This window comes from Ceratotherium simum, chromosome 6, assembly GCF_057802395.1.
Source record: "Ceratotherium simum simum isolate JZ-2026a chromosome 6, ASM5780239v1, whole genome shotgun sequence".
Classification (NCBI taxonomy): domain Eukaryota; kingdom Metazoa; phylum Chordata; class Mammalia; order Perissodactyla; family Rhinocerotidae; genus Ceratotherium; species Ceratotherium simum.
This window is the reverse complement of record NC_141905.1, coordinates 45,393,145-45,416,135: the sequence shown is the minus strand read 5'-3', so window position 1 is coordinate 45,416,135 and position 22,991 is coordinate 45,393,145. Positions and strand designations below refer to the sequence as shown.

The 22,991-nt window shown below is 33.7% G+C and overlaps 1 protein-coding gene across 7 annotated transcripts in view; it reads right to left on the bottom strand.

Annotated features, from left to right (window-relative positions):
• The window catches only part of PCDH15 (protocadherin related 15), a 1,681,754-nt gene that overhangs the window by 153,426 nt on the left and 1,505,337 nt on the right, over positions 1-22,991 (bottom strand). For all 7 annotated transcript variants that reach the window (XM_087432193.1, XM_087432194.1, XM_087432195.1 and 4 more), the window contains 2 exons: positions 9,940-10,080; positions 8,080-8,192 (listed from right to left, as the gene is read on the bottom strand). In XM_087432193.1, coding sequence (XP_087288319.1) covers positions 8,080-8,192; positions 9,940-10,080 — 254 coding nt within the window. The remainder of the gene's footprint in view (positions 1-8,079; positions 8,193-9,939; positions 10,081-22,991) is intronic.

Below are 22,991 nucleotides of genomic sequence, written 5' to 3'. Positions count from 1 at the left end.
TTTCTTTCAGGTTAGCAACCATATGGTTACTATCACTCTTTTTTCCCACATTAATGGCAGACTCTATCAGCTACGAAGAGTTCTCTTTCCCAATAAGTATAATCCTTGTCAAGAAACCTGCTAATAAATGACGGGAAAGAATTATTTGTCACACCTGTCTTAAGTAAGGAGTTTAGTTTAGTTTCAACTGAAGGGTAGCAGAATATGCCACCCCAAAATGTGACTGTAGGAGTTCAGGACAAGCCACCTCAAAATATACCGCTTTGGTTTATCCAATATTTTGAGCTGTAGGCACTTAAAAAACAAACTATTATACCTCCCGTCTATTCTTCTAAGGGCCCATTCATCTTTCCTAAAAATCATTTACTCTCCCCTAAGAGGCCTACCTCCCCTCTCCCCTTTCTCTATTAAGATGGTATTTAATCCTGAATTCTAAAGCCACCTCTGTGAATTACTCATTTTCCCTGGGTATCTCCCATGTGTACATGAGGTATACACGTTAATAAACGTCTGTTTGTTTTTCTCTTGTTAACCTGTCTCTTCTATTACAGGGGGTTCAGCTAAGCACTCAGAAAGATACAGGGAAAATTATTTTTCTTCCCCTACACAGTCACACTACTTGAAAGAGGGAACAAATGTTAAAATTGATGACAGCTCTGAGAAAAATGCAATGAAAATAATTTAAAAGAATAAATATAGTACCTAATAATAATCTCAGCATAAGGACTGACTTCCCAACATTCACAGCTATCCAAAGATTGAAGGGGCAAGTTCCTCACTCTTAGTTTTAGAAAAGAACTAGTCAACTTTGTGGCCATGATATTAGAGAAATCAAGTATTAAATTATTAGGCTGACTAAATTATCTCTATGGTCTATTTCATCCATTAGATGATATGACTTTGAGAACAGAATTTTTATGAGCAGGATTAACCTGTTTTTCTCTACTTCCAATGAAAATCAACTTGTGGAACATGTTTTAAATTAAGATATGAGATTGCATATGGATATGCATAAGAAGAGAAACTTCCATTAAGTAACTTAAATACCATTAAGAAGAGAAACTTCTTAATTGCCTGAATGGTAATAACTCAAAATTTATGATTATTTATGTGAGGCAGGGACTAATACTTGGACTTAACTCATTGCAAAAAAGTTTTAAAAACTGAAGCCAGCTGGAGATGATTTGGAGAAGAGAGGGGTGTTTCAACAATAAAGGATAAAGAAATGCCATTAACTCTTTGAGAAATTTGTTTCAAGGAAAGGGAAGAGAGAGAATAAAAAATGATGATTTGGGGCATGTAAATTCTAAGACACTGAAATTACTGATATTTCCTTGTTTGTCAAAAAGAGAAACTGAAAGGACCAAATAAAACAGGAATGATGTATGAAAATAGAAATTTGTTACAATTTTGAAAATTTTGGTAGTGTGTAACCTTCTAAATAATATGAATGTTTATTTACAATTGTAAATGTTTATTTTCAATTATACTATTGAAGGGTTATATAGTTTTCAAAAGTTTTAAGAACTCAGTGTTTTCTGGAAAACGTAGATGTTCATCTAATGACAAATAGATTAAGCAGACTATGTCTTGATCCTTCGTTTAACCTAATTAAATGACTCAGTGAAAGATCGGTTTGAAGAGGTCATGAAATTAACAAAATGAGTCTGTTTTAAGTATTACAATCACCCCGCAGGGACCAAAGAGAATCAAGTGCATACTTATCTCAAGAATTACTGTAAATCTGGCCATTATAAAAGTAAACATATATCTGTATGGGGCAAATTGCTTTCCCATTATGAGATTCTTCCTCCCCTTAAAAATTACATGAAGCCAGCCCATCAGGAAACAACTTCAGTTCACAGGATTTGAAGAAAGACAAAACCAAATCTTTTTCCAACACACATAAAATATCCCAACGATGTAAATTATAAACAAGAAAATAATGTGAGAAATTTCTCTTCTATTCTTGACAAGCTAAATTATTTCACTTAATATAGGGTGGTTTTTGTAAAAACCCTTGAATAATTTTACAAACTCAATTATTTCCTTTTCAAAGAACCGTTAGCAGAAGGTAAGGAAATTTTTAAATTTGAGAAGGAAACGGAGGCATAATATAATTAAGTATGTGAAAGGAGGGTTTGGCTTTTTGTTATATTACTGTTTTTACATTGGTCAGCTAACCTACTAATTATCTGCCATCAAAAACTTAGCTGGCAATCCAGTAGGCTTTTCCTTCAGTAAATATTAAAATATTTACTATGATGTTTATTATTCATTAGTTGCTATTTGTACTTTTATAATTTTAGAAAAGATAATGATAGATCTACTGTTATATTCCAGCAGCTGAGCAATTACCAGTAGCTCAACATTTAAATGTTTTTAATTCTATGAAAAGAATAATGATTTTGTTTCTCCATCTAGGTAGAATTGGTACATTGGAAAATGTTTCACCAAATAATAAATACCACCTCTCAAATCTTTTTGATGGTCTCCACAAAGCTAGTTTACACTTCACAACTCTCATTTATACTCTGCCATAATGTTTTCTTTTACTTTCATGATCAAGACATCAGAGTTCTCAGGCAAATGAAAAAGGTAATTAATTGTAATCAAATAGCCAAACTTTAGCTTGAAGTCCAGAAAGGTTTGGTTTGAACTGTGTGATATTAATACTTGACAAGCTGAAATCACTATAAATAATGTAAAACATCCAAAACTGTTCATCTGAGATTTGCTTTGAATTCAAATAAAAAAATATTCATTCTCTTATTATTTTAAGAAGAATGTAATCTATTTCAGTAATACAGATTTAAAAATAAAAATGCTTATATACTCTTACTTCATTAGTTCAGGTACCCACTATTGTACATTCTTAATAGAAACCAAGTTATTTTAAAACGAATACAGCAATTGACATCCATAACTTGTCTAAAACTACACGTTCAAAGTGCTGGTTCTCCACCAACCACTTTCCTTGTTTCCTCAGTAATAGAGGTAGAACTGGGACATAGCTGCCTAGCAAGAAATAGCATTCCTCTGCCCTTTTGTAGCTAAGTGGGGACATTTTCATGGATTTTCAAGATGAAAGGTCAGCTCATGAGAAATTTGCAATTCCCACCTCACTGGGTTCAGGAAATCTCTGGATGTGGACTTCTGCCCCTTTTCCCTTTCCATAAGCTAAAATGACAATCACTGGAGTTGTTTTGAAACAGGATGTTAAAAAAGATGGAAGACTCTAAAGTGGCCTGGGTCCCTGAATGATGACATGGGAGAACTGCATGAAGAAGACTACCACCAACCTGAAACACTCACGTTAGACTGTCATTCGAGCCAAAAATATGTGGTTTTTGGTTCTTTATACCGCTGAAATTTAGAGATTTCTTTTTACAGCAGCCTAATCTACCCTAACCAACCTTATCTTTTTCTGAGATTTAAAGACTGGACATTCCAAAAATAAGATAAGATAATTAGGTCGAGGGAGGGGGTCAGGTTAAGAATTCAGTTCAAAATTCTAAAATAAATAAACATTTTATCTTTAGAACCTCTCTTTAACACCTAGTCATTTGTTGAAAACTAATTTTTCCTAAGGAATTCAAAAGCCAATATTGGGAGGAAGACATTCCTGACATATAAAAACCATATGTACCTCAGCCTGAAATGCTGTTTATCTTGGATTACTGCTTTCCATTTGTAACCCACCAGCATCCTCCTCCCCACAGCCTACAAAGAAGAGAAATCTTGCCTTATCATTCTGTGTCCCCCTAAAATTTAATCACATGAAGTAGAAGTTTTTCCACCAGGAGCAATATTGTAGGGGAAGTAAAATTGTACCTCTAGTCTCTTAGAGTGTTTTGGCTGGGCCAAAGTATTAAACCGACATAAAACAGATTAACAGAAGAAAGCATACATATTCACGTGTTTTATGTGACATGGGAGCCCTCATAAGGAAGCGAAGACCCAAAGAAATGGTGAAATCTACATACTTTACAGTAGGTTGAACAAAGAGAGACAATTATGGAAAAGTAACTAAATTATGTGAGGAGGCTAAAGAGAGATATGAATTATTTTAGCAAGGTCTGTTTACATAGAATTCTCTTGGCTTTGACTCTCCATTACAGAATGCTTTTTTTCTCCTGGTGCAGGGAGGGCATCTTTCACATGGGAGTTTTTTATCCCCTGTTTTCAGGAAGAAAAAGGGGAGACTAGAATGCTCTTCTTGCATCTGCTGTTTTTTAAGTGCTTTTAGCTCAAAACAATCTTTATGCCAAAGTGGCATATTTTGGAGTGGCATATTCTGCCATCCTTCAATTACAACACAAAGAATCATCCTGATAATCAAGGATTAATAACATTGTTTAACATCTCTGGAAGTATGTGTATCCAGCTGAGGTAGTAAATGAATTTGAAAAAAAATAAGAGAAGGAAGGAGACACATGAGGTTTGACGCACCATTCTCTCTATATATATTTTTTCTGTTAAGGAAGGAAACTGTTGGCCTTTGCAGCGATCTGAAATGGTGTAGGCATTTTGCCAAAGCTAGTAGTTGAACATATAAAAAGAAAATACCATACAAGCATAAAAATATTCCACCATGAATACTGTTTTAAAAATGACAAACTGAGAAATATTATAATATGAATGAGAAAAGTTTTTAAAATGATTAATATATTATGTGATTAGTTGTTTCATTCCAATAAAATGTTGACCAACTATATTAGTTGAAACAATACTAGCTAATATGATAGACAAGCCCTAAATTTCTTGCTCATGTCACAGTTCACTGACAGCATTCCTAGTTAAGTAACTCTCCTTCAAGCTGTGATTCAGAGGCCTAGGCTCCTCTTATCTTGTAATTCCAAAACTGTCAACATATGGCTCCCAAGGTTCCCTGGGTAGTTTCTTCTGTACCACTCATCCACAAAGGGAAAATGTTAAGTCAGGCCAGGAAATGATGCAGACGATATTGTTCCACATTTTATTGGCCAGAACTCAGTCACATGGCTCCATCTAGCAAGTGAGGCCAAGAAATGTAGTCTAGCTGTATGCCCAGGAGGAAGAGGAAAGGATTTAGGGGGCATCCAGAAACTCTGCTATGTACTTCCCCCAAATTTTCAAGAGCATGGAGAGATAAAATTAATGAGGAAGAATCATCAGCTGTAGGTTTTCTTAATAGTTAATTCCATGTTTTAGGTCAAATATAAGCCTACGCAAATATTTAAATTCAATTATCTGCATTTATTCAAAAAGTAGTGTCTTCTGCCAATATTTGATATGACTTTTTTATTATCCAAGTTTTCTGGGTGTCAGACAGAAAACAAAACAATCCTGCTCAGTACCCGAGTACTACTGAATGTATTATGGCAATTATACTGATTCTTACATGGGATTCTCTTCATACACTGCAGGATGCAACAAGATTACCCAATTGCCTTTATGATAGTCAAGGACACTATTTACAATTGTTAGAAATCTTCTTCTGGAAGGTCAAAAATTCTTCTGCAGGTGCTCATTTGACTCCTCTTAACTTTAGCCCTGAATAATTGGACAGTTTTTTCTTTTCTAAGTTAACAACTTTATTAATAGAATCTATTTGTAGTTAGTAGTTCTATGCAAAGAAGGTAAGAAATGGTAAATTATTCCTTGAACAAAACATTTTTACTTTTAAAAAGTGGCCTTAAACAAAGATACTTAAAAAAGGAAAGCTAAATGAGCAAAATACCCTGATGAGATCTATCACCTTGGCCTTAATGCCCAATATTTTAGCTAAGAGTTAACAAGCAATGTGATAGAGAATTTTGCAGGCATACTTCTATTAATAAGGAAATGAGCTCCAAATTAAAGCCCAGAGAAATAGGACATCATTTATTGAGTTTATTTTAGAAGGAAAGTGTTATGTACTACACCAACACTTTTTTGTTCTCTTGGGGCTTCCAAGGAATGGCTAGACTTGGGGTAAGTTTGGGAGAACAAAGATGGGAATTCTATTGGGCTGAAACCATGAGGGAATTTTGGACCCACCTCAAACAGTAAGTACATTTTTTGTGAGCCTCTGATCTAGATAAGTTAGTGAGAAACACAATAAGTGAGTTTACATCCGTCTTGTTTCTTGAGAAGCCCAAAATTAACACATTCAGGGAAGTCTCAAAAAGTAGAAAATAGTATGTCCCATAGCAAAGAATTGGAGTCCACAGGTTACCATGCCAACAAAAAAGGAAAAGAATTGGTAATAATGGACATGAGGAAAATAATTCTTATTGTTTTACATATAATTTACATCTCAATGGTTTACGTATGTGTTATGTAGGCTTTTCTGGTAATTATATTACATAATTTAATTCAGTGCTTGAATATTATAAAGACAGCTTTTTATGAAGGAGAAAACTACTTGGTTCAGTGTGCTAAATGTTTCCTGATGTGTCACCTACCTCTTCCCTTAGTATCTTAGCCCCTGCTCTAGCTTAAAATTCTTAAGTAGTTCTTAGAAATTATGAGAGCAATAAAATCCAAATTCTAGAATATGATAAAGTGTTCTATTACAGGAAATCTTCATTTTTCTTGAGCCTCATTTAGTATCATTGTTTAGCTTTCAATTTGTCTCTAGATAGACTAACCTACTAAATCATTCAGGAATTCAATACATTCTCTCATATCTTGTATTTATACTTCTGTATGTGCTGATTCTTTGGCATGGAACATCCTTTCACATCTTTGTGGAGTGGCTAACCTCTATCTTTCTTTCAAGATACAGCTTAAAACTATGTTGATCATGTTCAGACACAGTTAAGTGTGTCTCCAACATGCTTCCTCAGTACCATGAGCTTCTATTATTGTGTTTTCACAGTGTACTGTGTTTTTCATATAGTTCTTTGTTTCCACTCCATGGTTGTGAGCCTCTGCAATGCAATGACTGGCTGCCTTTTAATGTTGTGTCCAGGATAAGTAAATAGTAAATATACAGTATATAGCGAGCCTCCTTCACGTGTTTGTGAGAAAACTATCTCCTGTGAGTCTTAACATGTTATTAAAAGTACAATAATGCTTTAATTTAATGGAGAAAAAAATTATGAAAGAAAATCTACTATATTTGCAGGAGATCATTATAAATCTTCCTATCACTTATAGCCAATCATGAAGCAATCATGAAACACAGTAATTTTAATTTAATTATTTTTTCAATAAATTCTTCACTGTCTAAGGATGGAGATATACATCTCTCACACACATGCACACACACATGCTATGGACTGAATTTTGTCTCCCTAAAATTTATATGTTGAAGCACTAACCCTCAATGAGATAGGATTTGGAGATGGGCCTTTGGGAAGTAATTAGGTTTAGATGAGGTCATGAGGGTGAGGCCGTTATCTTGGGATTAACAACAAGATAAGAGACACCAGAGAACTTTCTCTCACTTTCTTCTATATGAGGACACAGAGGGAAGGCAGCAGTCTACAAGCCAGGAAGAGACCCCTCACCAGAACCCAACCATGCTGGCACCCTGATCTTGCACTTCCGGCTTCCAAACTGTGAGAAAACAAACGTCTGTTGTTTAAGCCTTCCAGTCTGTGGTATTTTGTTATGGCAGCCTGACCTGACTAAGATAGTGTATATATACTAACTCTATAGCTATAACATAAAACATGTATTATACACATAAACACACACTCTCTCTCACTGATTATATGGAAAATATTTTTCAGATACATGGCAAAATTAGATGATACATTGTATTTGGCAATAAAAAGAAACTAAATGTGAAACTAAATGATCTCACCATTGAGATAACTAATCAGTTGCAATTTAAATCCAAAAATATGACGTATTTTTCAAAGCTTGCTTTAATTATTTTTAAAGGATACATTATTCATCAACACATTACTAAAATTGATATTTTTACACTAAATTGTCATTTTAACTATATTAACTTTTAAAATAAATATAATGTTAAGTTAATTTGGAAAAGCTTAAACTAGAATCAGAAGCCCACTTCATTGATAAATTCATATCATATCAATTTTGAGAGGCCAAAACAAACCAAAACCCTTTATATATTACTAAATCTGATGGAGTCAATACCTATATTCCTCCTGTGTGAAGCGTGGGATTTCTCCAGGATGCAGGACAAGAATTTTCACTGTGGCACTGCTGGACAGCACAGGCTCGCCGTCATCAAAAGCAACCACCATCAACTTAAAAAGTAATAAAAATTCTTGTTAAACATTATTAACAAGAAGAAAAATAAAAGCATCATTTTTCTATGTATATTTTTAATCACTGGACTGCCTTCTTCCAGGAGTGGGGAGCAATGATCATTTCTTCACTGCCTACCAGACAGCAGACACTGTGCTAGGATATGCTACACGCAGTCTCATTTAATCTTCACAACAGTCCTGCCAGGTAGATGTTATTATTTTCATTTGCCAGATGAAAAAACTCAAAAGAAGTTGAGTTGCTAATTCTATGATAAAAGAACTACCAGTAAAACAAGTACATGATACTACATCTCTCCAATTATAGAATCTTTTCTCTTCCACAATTCCACTGGTGCCTACAGTAAAAACACGTGTCTTTATAAGCACTAACACTCATTTAAAAAGTGTTAAATTCAGTCACATCGATAGCAAAAAGCTAATTAGCTTACTTATAAGAAGAAATTAATTTTTCCAGTGAATTAATTGTCTGCAAGATTATAGGGTAGAAATACTTCACTCTGGAGGATAAAATGGAAATCTTTGTACTTTAACACACTTTGATATACACTCTCCTAAAAACAATTAAAATATATAAAGCCAAGTTCACACCATACAGCAGAAATTGTTCAAATGATGTAAACTAAAGAAAAGTTTTAGTCTTATGATGTGATATCTGTGTATTATTTATTACTAAAATAGCTGTTATAATTGTTCATTTTCTTTGATAACCTATATGTCAAGAAAAATTCTGTTTATTTTAATAAATGTTAAGTATTTTCAAAACTATATGTTTCTCTGAAATGTATATAATTTTGGAAGCTGCAGGTTACTAATCCAAACTAATGCAACCTAGATCATGGACCCATAACCAAGGATCATCCTGACAGCCATGATTTACCTTTGCAGTAATACTTTACAAACAAAACAGTTATTCCAAACAGTAATAAAATTATGTGAGACATAGTACTCATTGGTATTCACAAAGTTAACTGATGATGGTATTTCCCCAGTGTTGGGTCAAGGGCTTTATTCACAGTGGCAAATATTTTTCTAAGTAACTACAGAAAATGGAAACACTCAACGTTTAATAAAATGGATTATTTATGATAATAGTGAAGGGTAGTTTTATTTCAAATTTTCTGGAAGTATAACATATCACGAGTATGCAAACTTCCCATCCAGTAATTCTGCCTCTGGGTACTTATCTTAAGGAAAAAAATCATCAAGTGGAAAATGATATTTGCGCAAGGAGTCTCATGATTGCAAAGATTATTATAACCAAAAAATTGGAAACAGACTAATTACCCAACAATAAGATATTAGACAAAAAAAACCCATAATAGTATATTCATTCAATAGAACAACATAAAACCATTAAAATAATAGCATTAATAGTATTTATTGGCATGGCAATACATTATTCAGTTAAAAAAAGCAGTATGAACAGTATGATCACGTTATTTTAAAACATATATTTGTATACTTGTATTTGCATGGAATATCCTCATAAGAATAGAGATTAAAATGGTAAATTCCAGTCACCTCCAAGATGTGAAACATCAAGTGATTTTTTTTCTTTTTACTTGACTATGTTTTCTAAGGGTCTATGCTGTAAAAATGTATTGTTTTGAAATTTAAAAAAATTAAAAAGAAAAATGGAAAGAAGTATGGTCATCTGTTAAACCAAACTCTCAATCAAAAGTTAAACATCAAATAGACAACAGAAGGAAAACACTGCACTGACCTTAAAAATTGTCGTAGGTTCTTCATTAAGATTGACTCGAGTTACTACTTTACCAGAATCTTCTTCTACATCAAAAATACTGGCAGGATAAGGAAACTGGACGTCATCTACTCTATACCTCACACGACTTGCAGGTAATCCCTAAAATGAAATTATATATTATTAATTTACTCTCACAAAATGAAAACAAAGAGTAGTGATAATGTTATACTGATTTGTAAAATGGCCTTTTAGAAGTGAAAAATCATCTTTCAACATTTCATACTTTCAGGTTTGAAATGTAGCAGAATCTTTATTTCTTTAGGATAAATTAATCTAAATCAATGAAATCTTTACTACATGTTATTTTATATTATTTATGTGAAAGAACAAATTAATGGTTGCCTTGGATATCTTCTCTTTCACTTTCTTTTACTTATATGAATCTCACCTTCCTCCCTAAACACCATGTCTGCTTAATATTTTATCTTCTGAGATGATTATACGTTTTCTTTTATTATACATATTTGAACTCTGTGATACTCAGAGAATGATAAAGTGTGGAGGATTGCGGTAAAATGAGGAATGGATACTGAAGTGAAGGAAACAAAAATTATTTACCATCTGCTCTGTGCTGTTTACCAGGTTAGTTTTTTTCATAAATAATTTAAATTAATCCTCACAACAGTTTTTTAGGATAACATTACTAACGATGATGACAGTAATAATAGTAAAATCATGATAGCTAACATTTGTTGAATGCTTATTATGTGTAAGAACCATACTAAAGATGATACATGTCTGCTCTCCACTCATTTTTCAGTTACTGAACTTGAGGCTTATAGGGAATTAGATAATGTTGACTTGTCCCAGGGATAGACCAAGATAAGTTGGAATATCAAACAAAAGATTAATTTTTAAAGAAAGAAATTAATATTTGATAATTTAAAAAAAAGAGACTATAACGAGAGTAGTTAAAATTCATTGGATGTCCTCACTTATATTAGGGTTTAGATTGGTTTTATTTTGAATTATGTAGGGTGACACTGGGGTGGGCACTATAATCTTTTCAGAGCGTAAGGCTGGTAAATCTCTTAAGCCAGTCCTAAAAATCAAACAAACAACTCAGGCACAGAGCTGGTATGTGGTAGAGTTTGACTTCAAACCCAAACAGACACTGTATTATACCACTAAACTCTTTAGAGAAAAACACCTCTATTTGGCGTTATTCTGATGTGGGAGCAGGACATTATCCCCACAGGCTGTGGATTTCATTGGATTGTAAGGATATGTTGGTGTAAGGATAGTTCTCAGAACATTGTCCTTTGCATCGTTATCTTTTTCATGACTGTCCTTGAATGGAATTTGTTGCTCATGTTGCTTCCTGAATCACATTTGGGCTTTAGGACAAATATGTTAGCCTATCTATAACTGTCTGTAAGTCCAGTACTTTCATACATTACACATCACAGTTGATTACTACCTCCTTGAATGCATTCTTTATTTAACTTTTTTCACTTTTCTGCCTTTCCGTCTCCCTATCTGGCTGCTCTGTCTCAGACTCTTTCCTTGTTCCCACTCTTTCCGGAGTGTTCCAACTCTCTGTCATAGCCACTTCTATTTTCTCTACCCCTACTCTAGGCCTCTAAAATCTCTTCTAGTCCCATGCCTTTAAATACCTTCTATTTGTTCATAACTCCCAAATTTAAATTTCTGGCTACCCTCTCATCCCTTAAACCCCAAAATAGTATATACGATTGTCAACTTAGATATTATATCTTCAACTCAAAATCCCCAAAACCAGAATCCTAATTTCCTCTCCCAAACTTGTACGTCCTCCACTCTAGGTCAATGGTCCAACCTTTTACCAAGTTGGTTTCTCTGAAAGCCTAGGAATGATCATTGACCCCTTCTCTTTCTCTCCTACTCCACAACCAAATTAGCATCAAGTCCTGCCATAATACCTCAATGAAAGCACGCCCTAATGTAGATCACTTCTCATCTCCTCCATCCACATATTTCCTGCAGTGCACTCTTAATTGACTCTCTGCTCCTATTCTATTAAAGTTATCTTTTAAAAATATAAAATCATCTCATAAACACTGCTTAAATTCCCAATTATTTTCCATCACACACAAAACTTAAATCCAAACTCCTTAATAGGGGCTATCAGATTCTCATAACCTCTGGTTTCTGCTTGCCTATCCAATTTCATCCCCTCGCTCACTCCTCTTTCACCATATATCATCCTTGTTCCTACCTCATTGCCTTTGCCTTTTGCCCGCCACACTCTTCTCCCAGATTTTCGGCTACTAAATTTAACCTCCTCTTCACCAGGCACTGTAACTCATCATTCTAATCTATTTTTCTTCAGCAACCCTACATGAAATCATAACATATATTCTACATGTCTACTTCTCTATTGTTTGTCTCCCACATAAGAATAAAAGCTTCACAAGGGTAAGGGCTCTATGTGAATCCCTTGAATGGTACCTGCCTGAATTGAACGAATAACCACCTGTCAAGGAGGCCCAGACACTCCGATTGATATTTAAATATTCACATATTTCAAGACTTTGGAAATATCAAACACTGGAGAAATCTTGAGAGAACGTTAGGGAATTGTCAGCTCCGGGATAATATTTACATATGAACAACTGATTTTACCTAGTGGTGGGTGGCCATTTCAGCCACTGAGTGTAGAAAAGAGGCATATTTATTAGAAGATTCTTTTTTCTATTTGGACAGCATCAGACCTATTATAATCACATACAATGACAACTTTGCTTGCATTTTAATAATGATAATGACAGGCATCATTAGCTACCAATTTCAGTGTTTTACTATATATCAGTGTGCATTACCTGTGTTCTCATATTTATACTTACAAGAAATCCAGGAGTTGGTATGAACAGTATCCGTCCTTTACAAATGAGAAAGTCAAGGCTTTAAGAATTAACTCATTTCCTGAAATTTCCTCGGCTAGTAAATGGCAGAGTTATTACTTGACCAAACTTGCCTCATACTAAAACACAGGCCTTTAAATATTAAACCAACTTAATGTTTATCTGTGCTATCTCAAAGGTAATAGCCCTTTAATATGACCATAAATGGGAATACAATTGAGCAACATTACTTGGGAAAGAATTTAGATCGAATGCCCTAGTAAATCTTCCCTTAGAGCACCACCCAGGAAGGTATGCAGTCCACCATGCCACCTTTAGATGAAGAGGTTCATGATGAAACAGCAAAATTATGGCATAAACTGTTTCAAGAACAAATTTTCAGATTTTATATGAGCATCAGCCCCTATTCAGTCTATCTATTCAGTAATATAGTACTAAAATCCTTATGACTATCACAAATTAGATATCAAGAAACTTAAAATATGTTAATTATACCTAGCATGCTGTCTTTTAAAGCCAAGGTATTCATGGTACATTTAATTGATAAAATAAAAAGAGATTAAGTTTGGGTATTATGGAGTGTTATTTCTTAAATGCCTAAAATGTTTTGGTATCTAGAACATCTTAGAACCTTCCCAGAGGATTGTTACAGATAAGATTGTATGTATGTGAACATATATGTTATATGCCAGCTGTATCAATAAACTTTTTATTCTATGATTTGTTATTCTACAGATCACTACCACACAAAGAAAGTGTGGCTCTGATATGACATTGTTAGCCCACAAGAGACTTTTTCTTGTTTTTTTTTGGTGAGGAAGATTAGCCCTGAGCTAACATCTGTTGCCAATCCTCCTCTTTTTGCTGAGGAAGATTGGCCTTGGGCTAACATCCGTGCCCATCTTCCTCCACTTTATATGTGGAACACCCGCCACAGTATGGCTTGATAAGCGGTGTGTAGGTCCATACCCAGGATCTGATCCTGTAAACCCCGGACTGTCGAAGCAGAGATCATGAACTTAACCACTATGCCACTGGGCCGGACCCACAAGAGACATTTTAATTCTTCCCTCTAGCACTCTTCTTATCAAGGCATCACATTTTTTTTTGATATTACATGTTACAATAACTAAACACCTAAAATGTTTCAGATTTTCCTTTCAGTAAATTCAAAAGGTTTTTTCTCTTTCTTTCTCTCCTTCCCTCTCTTCTCCCATCCTTCTTTTCTTCCCTCCCTCTATCCTTTCCTTCCTTCATTTCTTCATTTCTTTCCAAAATCTTTTTTAAATAGTCTTGCTTTTATAGTTAAATAATTAAGCTATATAATAGGTGAAGATAATTGGTTTTGGGAAACAGCTTCAATTAACATGCTTAACATTGTGCCTGGGACATTTAAAACAAGAATCAGGTCAAATGCATGGTTTTTAAGAAGTCATAAAAATTAAAATTACTATGGCTTTAATCTGGAAAACAATGTCGTTGTGAAATCCAGAAGTTCAAGTGCACTAAATAAAAGGATCATTATAAATGTCATAATTTAAAATGATTATTTATTAAATATCCTTTAATACTTGATTCCACTAAAAATTTAATGGATATGATCAAAGTATTCTTATGTACAAAATTCACTCATTAATTATATTTTAAAAACTAAAATAAAATAGTCCATTGAGTTTATGAATTATACATTTTAATGATTATGATGACATACAAATATTCAAATTATCATTTAGATAAATATTAATTTAGTAAATATTTATTTATTTTAAATTGTACTAGAAATAGATTCCTTTTAACCTTACACATTCCCAATGAGTTGATATTTCTCCCAGTTGAATACATTAATTAATCATTTTATTTTTTTAAAGTAAACCAAGCTACAAAAATATAATTAAAATTTAGATTAAAATATTTTATTACTACTTTCTACTTCAATTATACTGTATCTCTCCATATATGTGTTTATATGTTTATTAAGAGATTTTTTTGGAGCATCAGTATTGAAGCAAGAGCTATCTTTTTATAAATAAATCAATCTTTAAAATATTATTACTATGGCGATAGATTCCATCTTTATAGCATTTCTAAATTATAATAAAATCACTCTAACACTAACAGAAAAGAAGTTTACAAAAATTGTTTTCTTAAAGTTCATACCAAATTGAAACTAGGCTGTGGTTTGATTTACAAATGATCAGCAAATGACTTCTTGGTGCTGCACTCTGATCACTCAAATTTATTGGTCTTTATTTAGGATCAGAGAAATCTTGGGAGGTCATCAGTCACCTGTCTTCAGACACTACCACTACTAAACTATCGCATTCAGATAAATTTTTAAAAGAAATTAGCAAAAGACAATTCACAACCATTGTAAGAAACCCACTGTAGCATTTAAAGACTTTGGCAATTAGAAAATATCTTCCTCATCAAAACACTTGTTGAAACCAAATCTCATTTTATCCTCAGCAGTGATGGAACATAATGTCTCCTTTTCTTCAGGGAAATATAACTCTTCATGGTTTTGAAGACCAATATTTTACCCCTGAGCCTTGCTTTATTAGGATAAATATTTCTAATTGTTTTCAGATCATCCTAGGCATTCTTTTCTTGCCTCTATATCTTTTTTCCACACCCTTTTAATTTATCATAGATGTTTAGGAAATGTATTCAAATTATGGATTCAAAAGAATAAAACAATTATCCGATTGTTTTAGGTCACCCTCAAAGACAACAAATACTTTAGATATCCACCTAGAGGAATCTATTTAATTTTATTCTTTACTTCAACTGGCTAAATTACAATGTCTCTTCCTTAGCACAGATATTTTAATCTAATGAGGTAAAATGTATTTTACCATTTCAGGCAATATAAAATTTCAAAAGGAAACTATAAAATAGACTTTGATCAAACATTTTTTATGGAAAGTTAGTAGGTGATCTCATAATACGTATGTAATATCACACAAAAAAGACTATTTAAACAATTTTGGAATTTTTCTCTATTTACCAAGCCACCATGAAGAAGCATTATCAAAGGAAAAAATTGCAATAAGAATTAACCAAAACATAAACATTAATTTGATAGGAAAGTGATGAAATTGTCTGCAAAGATTCTCTTCTCAGCAGGCAGTGGGGGCAAAGTTGGAATTTCCCATCAGTATGCCTCCCGGAGTCTTTTGAAGGGTAAATACAATGAGTTCCTTCTTTAAATTTTTATGGACACTGAGGACCTGTGAGAAGCATAGCATGACAGCTTTTTTGAACCCTCCTCTTTTACCGTGACAGCTATTTCTATAAATTCAGCCTACCTCATCTGTTGGAGCAAGCATTACTTCAGATAACCATGATTTAATTTAAAAGACTAATGACTTGCTGGTACAGCGATCATTCTTAAAGTCAACTTCCATTCACTAAAACCTTCCTTGATATTTTTCCTGAATTTTCAAAGAAGTGACACACTCTCCTTAAAAATGATATATTTTCCTAAACAAAATGTTCAAAATAGAGCCATGATATTACTGGAAGTTTAATCATGCAAGGGGTGCTGAAAACCTTGACTTGGCATCAGATAGACAATTGAAATTAACCACAATTTGGAACAAATCCCAAAGGACTTTTTGTTTGCCATTGGATAAAATATATTTAATTTGGTTAAAAAAACAGTATCATAGAACTAAATCAAAATACGTTTATTTCATATATAGCAGATTTTTGAGAGGAATTTAAAAATTATATAAAATATTAGCACCTGATTCCTAACACTTATCAAATTATTTATTCCCTAACACTTATCATCTTGCCCATATGTTTTATAGTACAAGGATTAATTCATTATTTGTGGGATCTATTCATTGATTTATTTGTTCATTCATTTTACACATTTACTTACTGGACACTGCTGAGTCTTGAGAGTACAAAAATGAACAAAGTCACAGCCGAGTTGCAGAGACAGAGTTCATCTCATATCCCCTCCTTCTTGATGTTCATCAACAATAATTTAGCCAGATTGGCCTTTTAAAACACCAAACTCACTCCTGCCTCAGTACTTTTCCATTTGTTGTTTGCTCTGCCTGCAACACTCCTGCATGGCTAGGTCCTTCCAACATCCGGGTCTCAAATGACACCTCCTCTGCGCATACCCACCCATAAACCACACTAAACCAATCCTCTTTTTATTTTCTTTATAGTATGCACCCCTATCTGAATTTACATTACATATTTACCTGTTTATGGGTTTGCAGCCTATCTTTGTCCCTTATGTGAGCTTCATTAGAGCAGATATTTTTCTGGCTTGCCATTATTTAAGATGTCAATAATAATTTCTTAAGTGAATACTTATAATATGATCAAACCTTATGTATATGTATATCCTGAGCTGCCAGGATGCACAACTCTAGCAGGCATTCTTATACAGGTATGATGGGAATGGCTATGTGTGTAATAACCCCTATAGTTGATAACAGATATAACTCGTGTTCCTGTCTGCTGTAACCACTTGTACATTTTTTTGAGAGCAGAAAGGAAGTAAAATTTACATCAGTGATTTTTTTCTTGGTGGGGAGAAGAAGCTTCACAAAAGAGATGATAATAGAACCTATGAAAACATGGCTGCCAAAAAGTAGAAGATAGAAGAAGAAATATTTTTTCAAAAAGATTCTTGAGTACAGTATTGGAGAAAAGAAATCATCTCTTATCAGGAAAATTGTTCCTTTTTTTTCTAGGCTGGCTGAATGTGAAGCACTATCTCTCCTTTACTTCTCAGCCTCTGTCCTTATATTCTATGTCACTTCCTTAATTATATTTAATACGTTCTGTTGTTAAGCCAATTCTTCAAAATGATGACATAATCCTCTGGATTTTTCTAATACATGAATCCTCATATGATCTATATTAAGAGGATATAGATGATGTTTTCTTACACCAATTACACTGCACAATGTGTTAAATCTGAGTTATACAATGGGTTAACCTATTGTTGAACAAGATCGAGATTTCTGAGTAATATTTTTGGTAATTTCAAGAATCATAGCTACCTATGTAATTTTCTATATGGTTTAGAGGACTTCTAAGAGTTTACTTACTTCAAAATGTGGCAAAATTATTGGCAAGTTTTCACTTTAAAACCCACCAATATCTATTCATAGCTACTCATCCATAGCTACTCATATTCAACCCCCAAGAAGACAGGCAGTGATGGGAAAGACAGATATGCTTCTGTACTTATGGGGCCTCATAATTGGTTAGATGGAGGAGACAAAAGGTACACAGATAAACACAGTTATCTACTAACATTTCCCATAAAAGCTATAAAGGAGAAGCACGTGTGCTACTAAATGAAGGTGCTAGGACAAGAGCATAGATCTTCAGATTTATAGTCAAGTTGACCTTATACCTCACTGTGTAGGCACTTACACACGAAAATGTGATGTGCCTTAAAGTTTATTTTGATTTATTGAGATTGTAGCAATTGTTTTAGATGGGGAGTCCATACTGGTATATCATTTGAGTATTAAAATGACAAGCTAAAATTTAATTTATGTGTCAAGATTTTGGACATTTTATGTTAAACTCAAGGGGATAGAAGTAGATATGTATCATTATGAAGTGACATAAATTAAAGATGTCCATTTAAACAAAATACCTCGCTAATTTTTGGTAAGAACTTTATTAAAATATGTACATATTTACTTGGGGGGGGGATTGTAAAGACCCTATTAGCACAGCGTTTCCATGAAAATTTTATTCCCAAATCTTACAATGTAATAGATGACACCGGAACTACGTCATGAGTCCAGGCACTGGTATCCTAAAGTTTATACTTGATGAGGATGTAAGCACTGTACCAAACCAGATGCAAAATTAGGTATGTTTGCCGTCACCCTGAAAGCAAGGATGATGAGGAGGAAATACTAACTAACATCTATGTCCCTGACATTGGCTGAATGCTTTCGTTCTCCATTAAACCCAAGCACCAATCCAGCAAAACGGTGTTATCATTCTTATATGGAAACATGGTTTAAAGAAGTTAAGTAACTGCTGTCCAATATCATTTCTCCTGGTTAAACACAAACACCAACACTAGTGACATTAGTCAATAGCTTTGAGGGACTCTGGGGATGTTTGCCAACCCTAATGGTCCTCAGGAAGGACATGATTTATGACATCTATTAATAAATGAATTAATTAATTTGTTTGTATTAGGCTTCCTTCCAAATATGATTTGAGGTAGTATGTGACTTATTTAAATATTGTGTGGTTTCCAAAATGTGAAAGGCATTATTTTAAGTTTGTGATGCCCTTTTATCTACTAAATTTGAAATGTGTAATAATAAATACTAGTATGAAACAAACTACTGCAATAGTCATTTCTTTGGTACATAAAAAGTAATATGATCATATAGTGATACTCTGAACCCAGCAATTTATCTAGATGATGGGAACATGACAAACAAAAAAATCCTATCATGATGGTGCTTACATTAGATTTTTCAAATCAAAAAGTATCATATTTCTGTACAATAACAAGGTGGGTATAATTAATGTAGTAGAATAAATGTAAATCTATATCAAGAAAATAGAACCTTAAGATTTCAATTATTTTCTTTATTACTCAGTACATTTTTATACTTTTGATTCCATTTTTACAGCGAGTGTTAAACACAATATGTTTTGACTTAATGACGGTGAGAATGTAATTAATTGCTACAGAAGGTAATTGCAGATTTGTATGAAGGATGTTCTAAACTTGCAAACATAGGGAATTTCAATGAGACTATAATGGACCAAAATAATTAAATCCTTCATATCCGGGGATATCTGGATTTAGTCGTTTTTCTTAAATACATAATTATGAAGAAATTACTTAACTCAGACCCCCATAATTTTCTTCATAATAATGGTAATCACATTATATCAGGGAATACTAAACCTATTATTATCATTACACACAGACATTAAGTAATTTGTTTTCAAGTACACAAAGATTTTTCTCCCTGATGTGGTTTGCAAAACTCTTTCTCTCAATGTCTTTGAAAGCAACTTATTTGTTTTATTTTATAACAGTGTAATTCACAAAATCTTCCAAATATGATTTAGCATTAGGGATTATTGTAAAGTTGTTTGCATTGTTTTTTGCAGTCATAATGACTTAGTCACTTTTTTCAGTGGATCTAACTGGATTCTAAGGTACCCTCAAAAGAGAAGAGGAAAAACTTCAGGTCAAAATCTCCATGCAACCACTGAGCAGATCATGTGCCTTTCTTTCTTCCTCTCCCCCTCCCTGCTTTTTAACACCTGGAGTGACTACTGTGTTTTGACAACATAGTGAGTCAACACTCATTTTTTTTGTTTTTGTGAGAAAGATCAGCCCTGAGCTAACATCCATGCCAATCCTCCTCTTTTTGCTGGGAAGACCGGCCCTGAGCTAACATCTAATGCCAATCCTCCTCCTTTTTTTTTTTTTTTCCCTTTTTCTCCCCAAAGCCCCAGTAGATAGTTGTGTATCATAGTTGCACATCCTTCTAGTTGCCGTATGTGGGACACCGCCTCAGCGTGGCCCGGACAAGCGGTGCGTTGGTGCGTGCCCAGGATCCGAACCCGGGCCGCCAGTAGTGGAGCGTGCGCACTTAACTGCTAAGCCATGGGGCCGGCCCCCTCAACATTCTTATAGGCAAGGTCCTTATGCCAGATGTCACTGACTTAATACAATGCCTGCATACAGTTCAGTTTCTATAGATAAGGTATTAACATAGCTATTAAAGATTCTAAGAAATATTTGCTTCAAGATGATTTACCACTAAGTCTTTTAGGAAATATTTTTTCATAGGTAAACATAACTCAATCCCCTAAAGATATCAAATAACAAATAACACATTCCTTGTAAAATTTCTTCATTTAGTTACATTTTTTTGATTTGTAAAGATAACAGTGGGCATACATTCAACTTCCCTCACAGAAACCAACTCGCAAAACCAAAGGAATTTAAAAATAGGGATGAACCTGAACAGGAGCTACCAATTAGTGATCCTGTCCCCTCTGCCTTAAATCCTCCCATTTTTCTTAGGATGAAACAAGAAATCTTGACACTGTCTTCACGGCCTACCAGATTCCAAAGGATCTGACTCAGGTTTACCTCTCCGCCCTCCTAACAAAATTGCTTCCTTTTGGCTTTTAAACTTATTTTTCTTTCTCCTACTTGAGAGCCTAATTCTTCTGCCACGCCACTTTGCCTTGCTAACACCTCCTTATCTTTCAGACCTTAGCTTTTCTTGAGTCACTTCCTCCAGAACCTTTCTTGACTCTCCAGACAAAATCAGGATCCCTCATGTCTGCTTTGACAGCACCCTAAAGATTTATTTTTAAGAGCTTTTCACAGTTTGCCATTTCTATTTACTTGATTGAATTTTGATCAATTTCTCTCTCTTTAAGTTTGAAATCCTAAGGCTAGGAAACATGACAATTTTAATTCTTAATACTTAACACAGTACCCTTATTAAATGATATTGGATGCACACATGTAATAAATATTGAGGGATTTTTATTTTGTTTGGACCACAGGGAGAGAGATTTAAGTTAAATTAACCCATAGTTTATGGAACATTGTCACCAATGGATCTGCTAGGGATGTTTACTTCTCATTTCTTTATCTCCTTTTATCATCACATCTTGCTCCTACCTCCTTTTTCTGTCAAAGGCCTGTGAAGAACAGGCCTGCTTAGTCATGGATCGATGAAGGAGGAGGCATGTGGAATAAACATCAGCCCAACCTTTAGCCTGAAACCAAGGTCAGCCAACCTCTAGCTGCCTTAAAGACCCATGAATTAAAATATAAATCTTTGTTATAGCAAACTGGTGATATTTTGGTATTATTTACGATGTAGCATTTTAGTAGGAAAACCTAATTCATGCGATTGTGTGCATTTTTGCTGTTTTGTTTTTTTTTAAACTTTATGTAATGGTATTTTTTTTTTATTACTGTTTTCATTGAGTATTAGGTTCTTACATTTCATTCTTGTTGCTATGTGTTCATAAAATCCTGCTGTGCTAGAAGTTCACAAGATTCTTCCCACTTCCCACTTTTAGGTATATTTTCAAAATAACTGAAATCAGAATCTTGAAGAGATATTTGCACTTCCACGTTCATTGAAGCATTATTCACAACAGCCAAGATGAGGAAATAATCTAAATGTCCATCAGTGGATAAAGAAAACATGGTATATACATACAATGGAATATTACCCAGCCTTAAAAAAGAATAAAATCTTGCAATTTGTGACAACATAGATGAACCTTGAGGATATTATGCTAAGTGAAATAAGTCAGTCACAGAAGGACAAATACTGCACGATTCCACTTATATGAGGTGTCTAAAATAGTCAAAGTCATAGAAGCAAAAATAAAATTGTGGTTGCTTGGGGAAGGGGTAATGGAGAGTTGCTGTTCAAGGGGTATAAAGTTTCAGTTATGTTATTTTTTGTTCTCATTTTACAAATGCAAGAACTAAGGACAGAGTGACTAGGTAAATTGCCCAAGGCCACAGGGCTAGTCAATAGGAGCTTTAGGAGTAGAAACCAGCCAGTCTCACTCTAGAGCCCTTACTCTTGAAACCAATTAAAACTTTCTTGGGTTGATGAACTACATAAGTTTTCAGATTGGAAAGGGCCATCATATACCAGACACAATTAATATTGAGAAAATATCTAAATATACACTAGTGAAAACATCTAATTTTAAGAGGAGAGACTCTTATAAGCAGAAACAAAAAAATACCTAAAAATTAAGAAAATTAATATAGCCTCATACTTCTACAATGTTAAATACCAGAAAATAGTGGAAAAGCAAACGCATAGTTTTACAGGGCAAAGTTTGAACCCAAGACTCTGTCTGTTAAGTTGTATGTTACATGTATAAGCAAAACAAAATCTCATATGTATAAGAACTCACAAGGTATATATCCTTTAAAAAAAATTGAAGACATATGAGTAAACCAAGAGATGGAACAAAATGAAGAACTTAAAAATTGATGGGTCAGAATATGAAAGTAATGACATAAATCATACATAGCCTTAAGTACAGAAATAAGTATGAGTAGTTGTAAATATGTCCAGGAAATATAATTAAAATGCTATAAATAATTTTTATAGGGAATGAACAAAAATAATTCTTCAA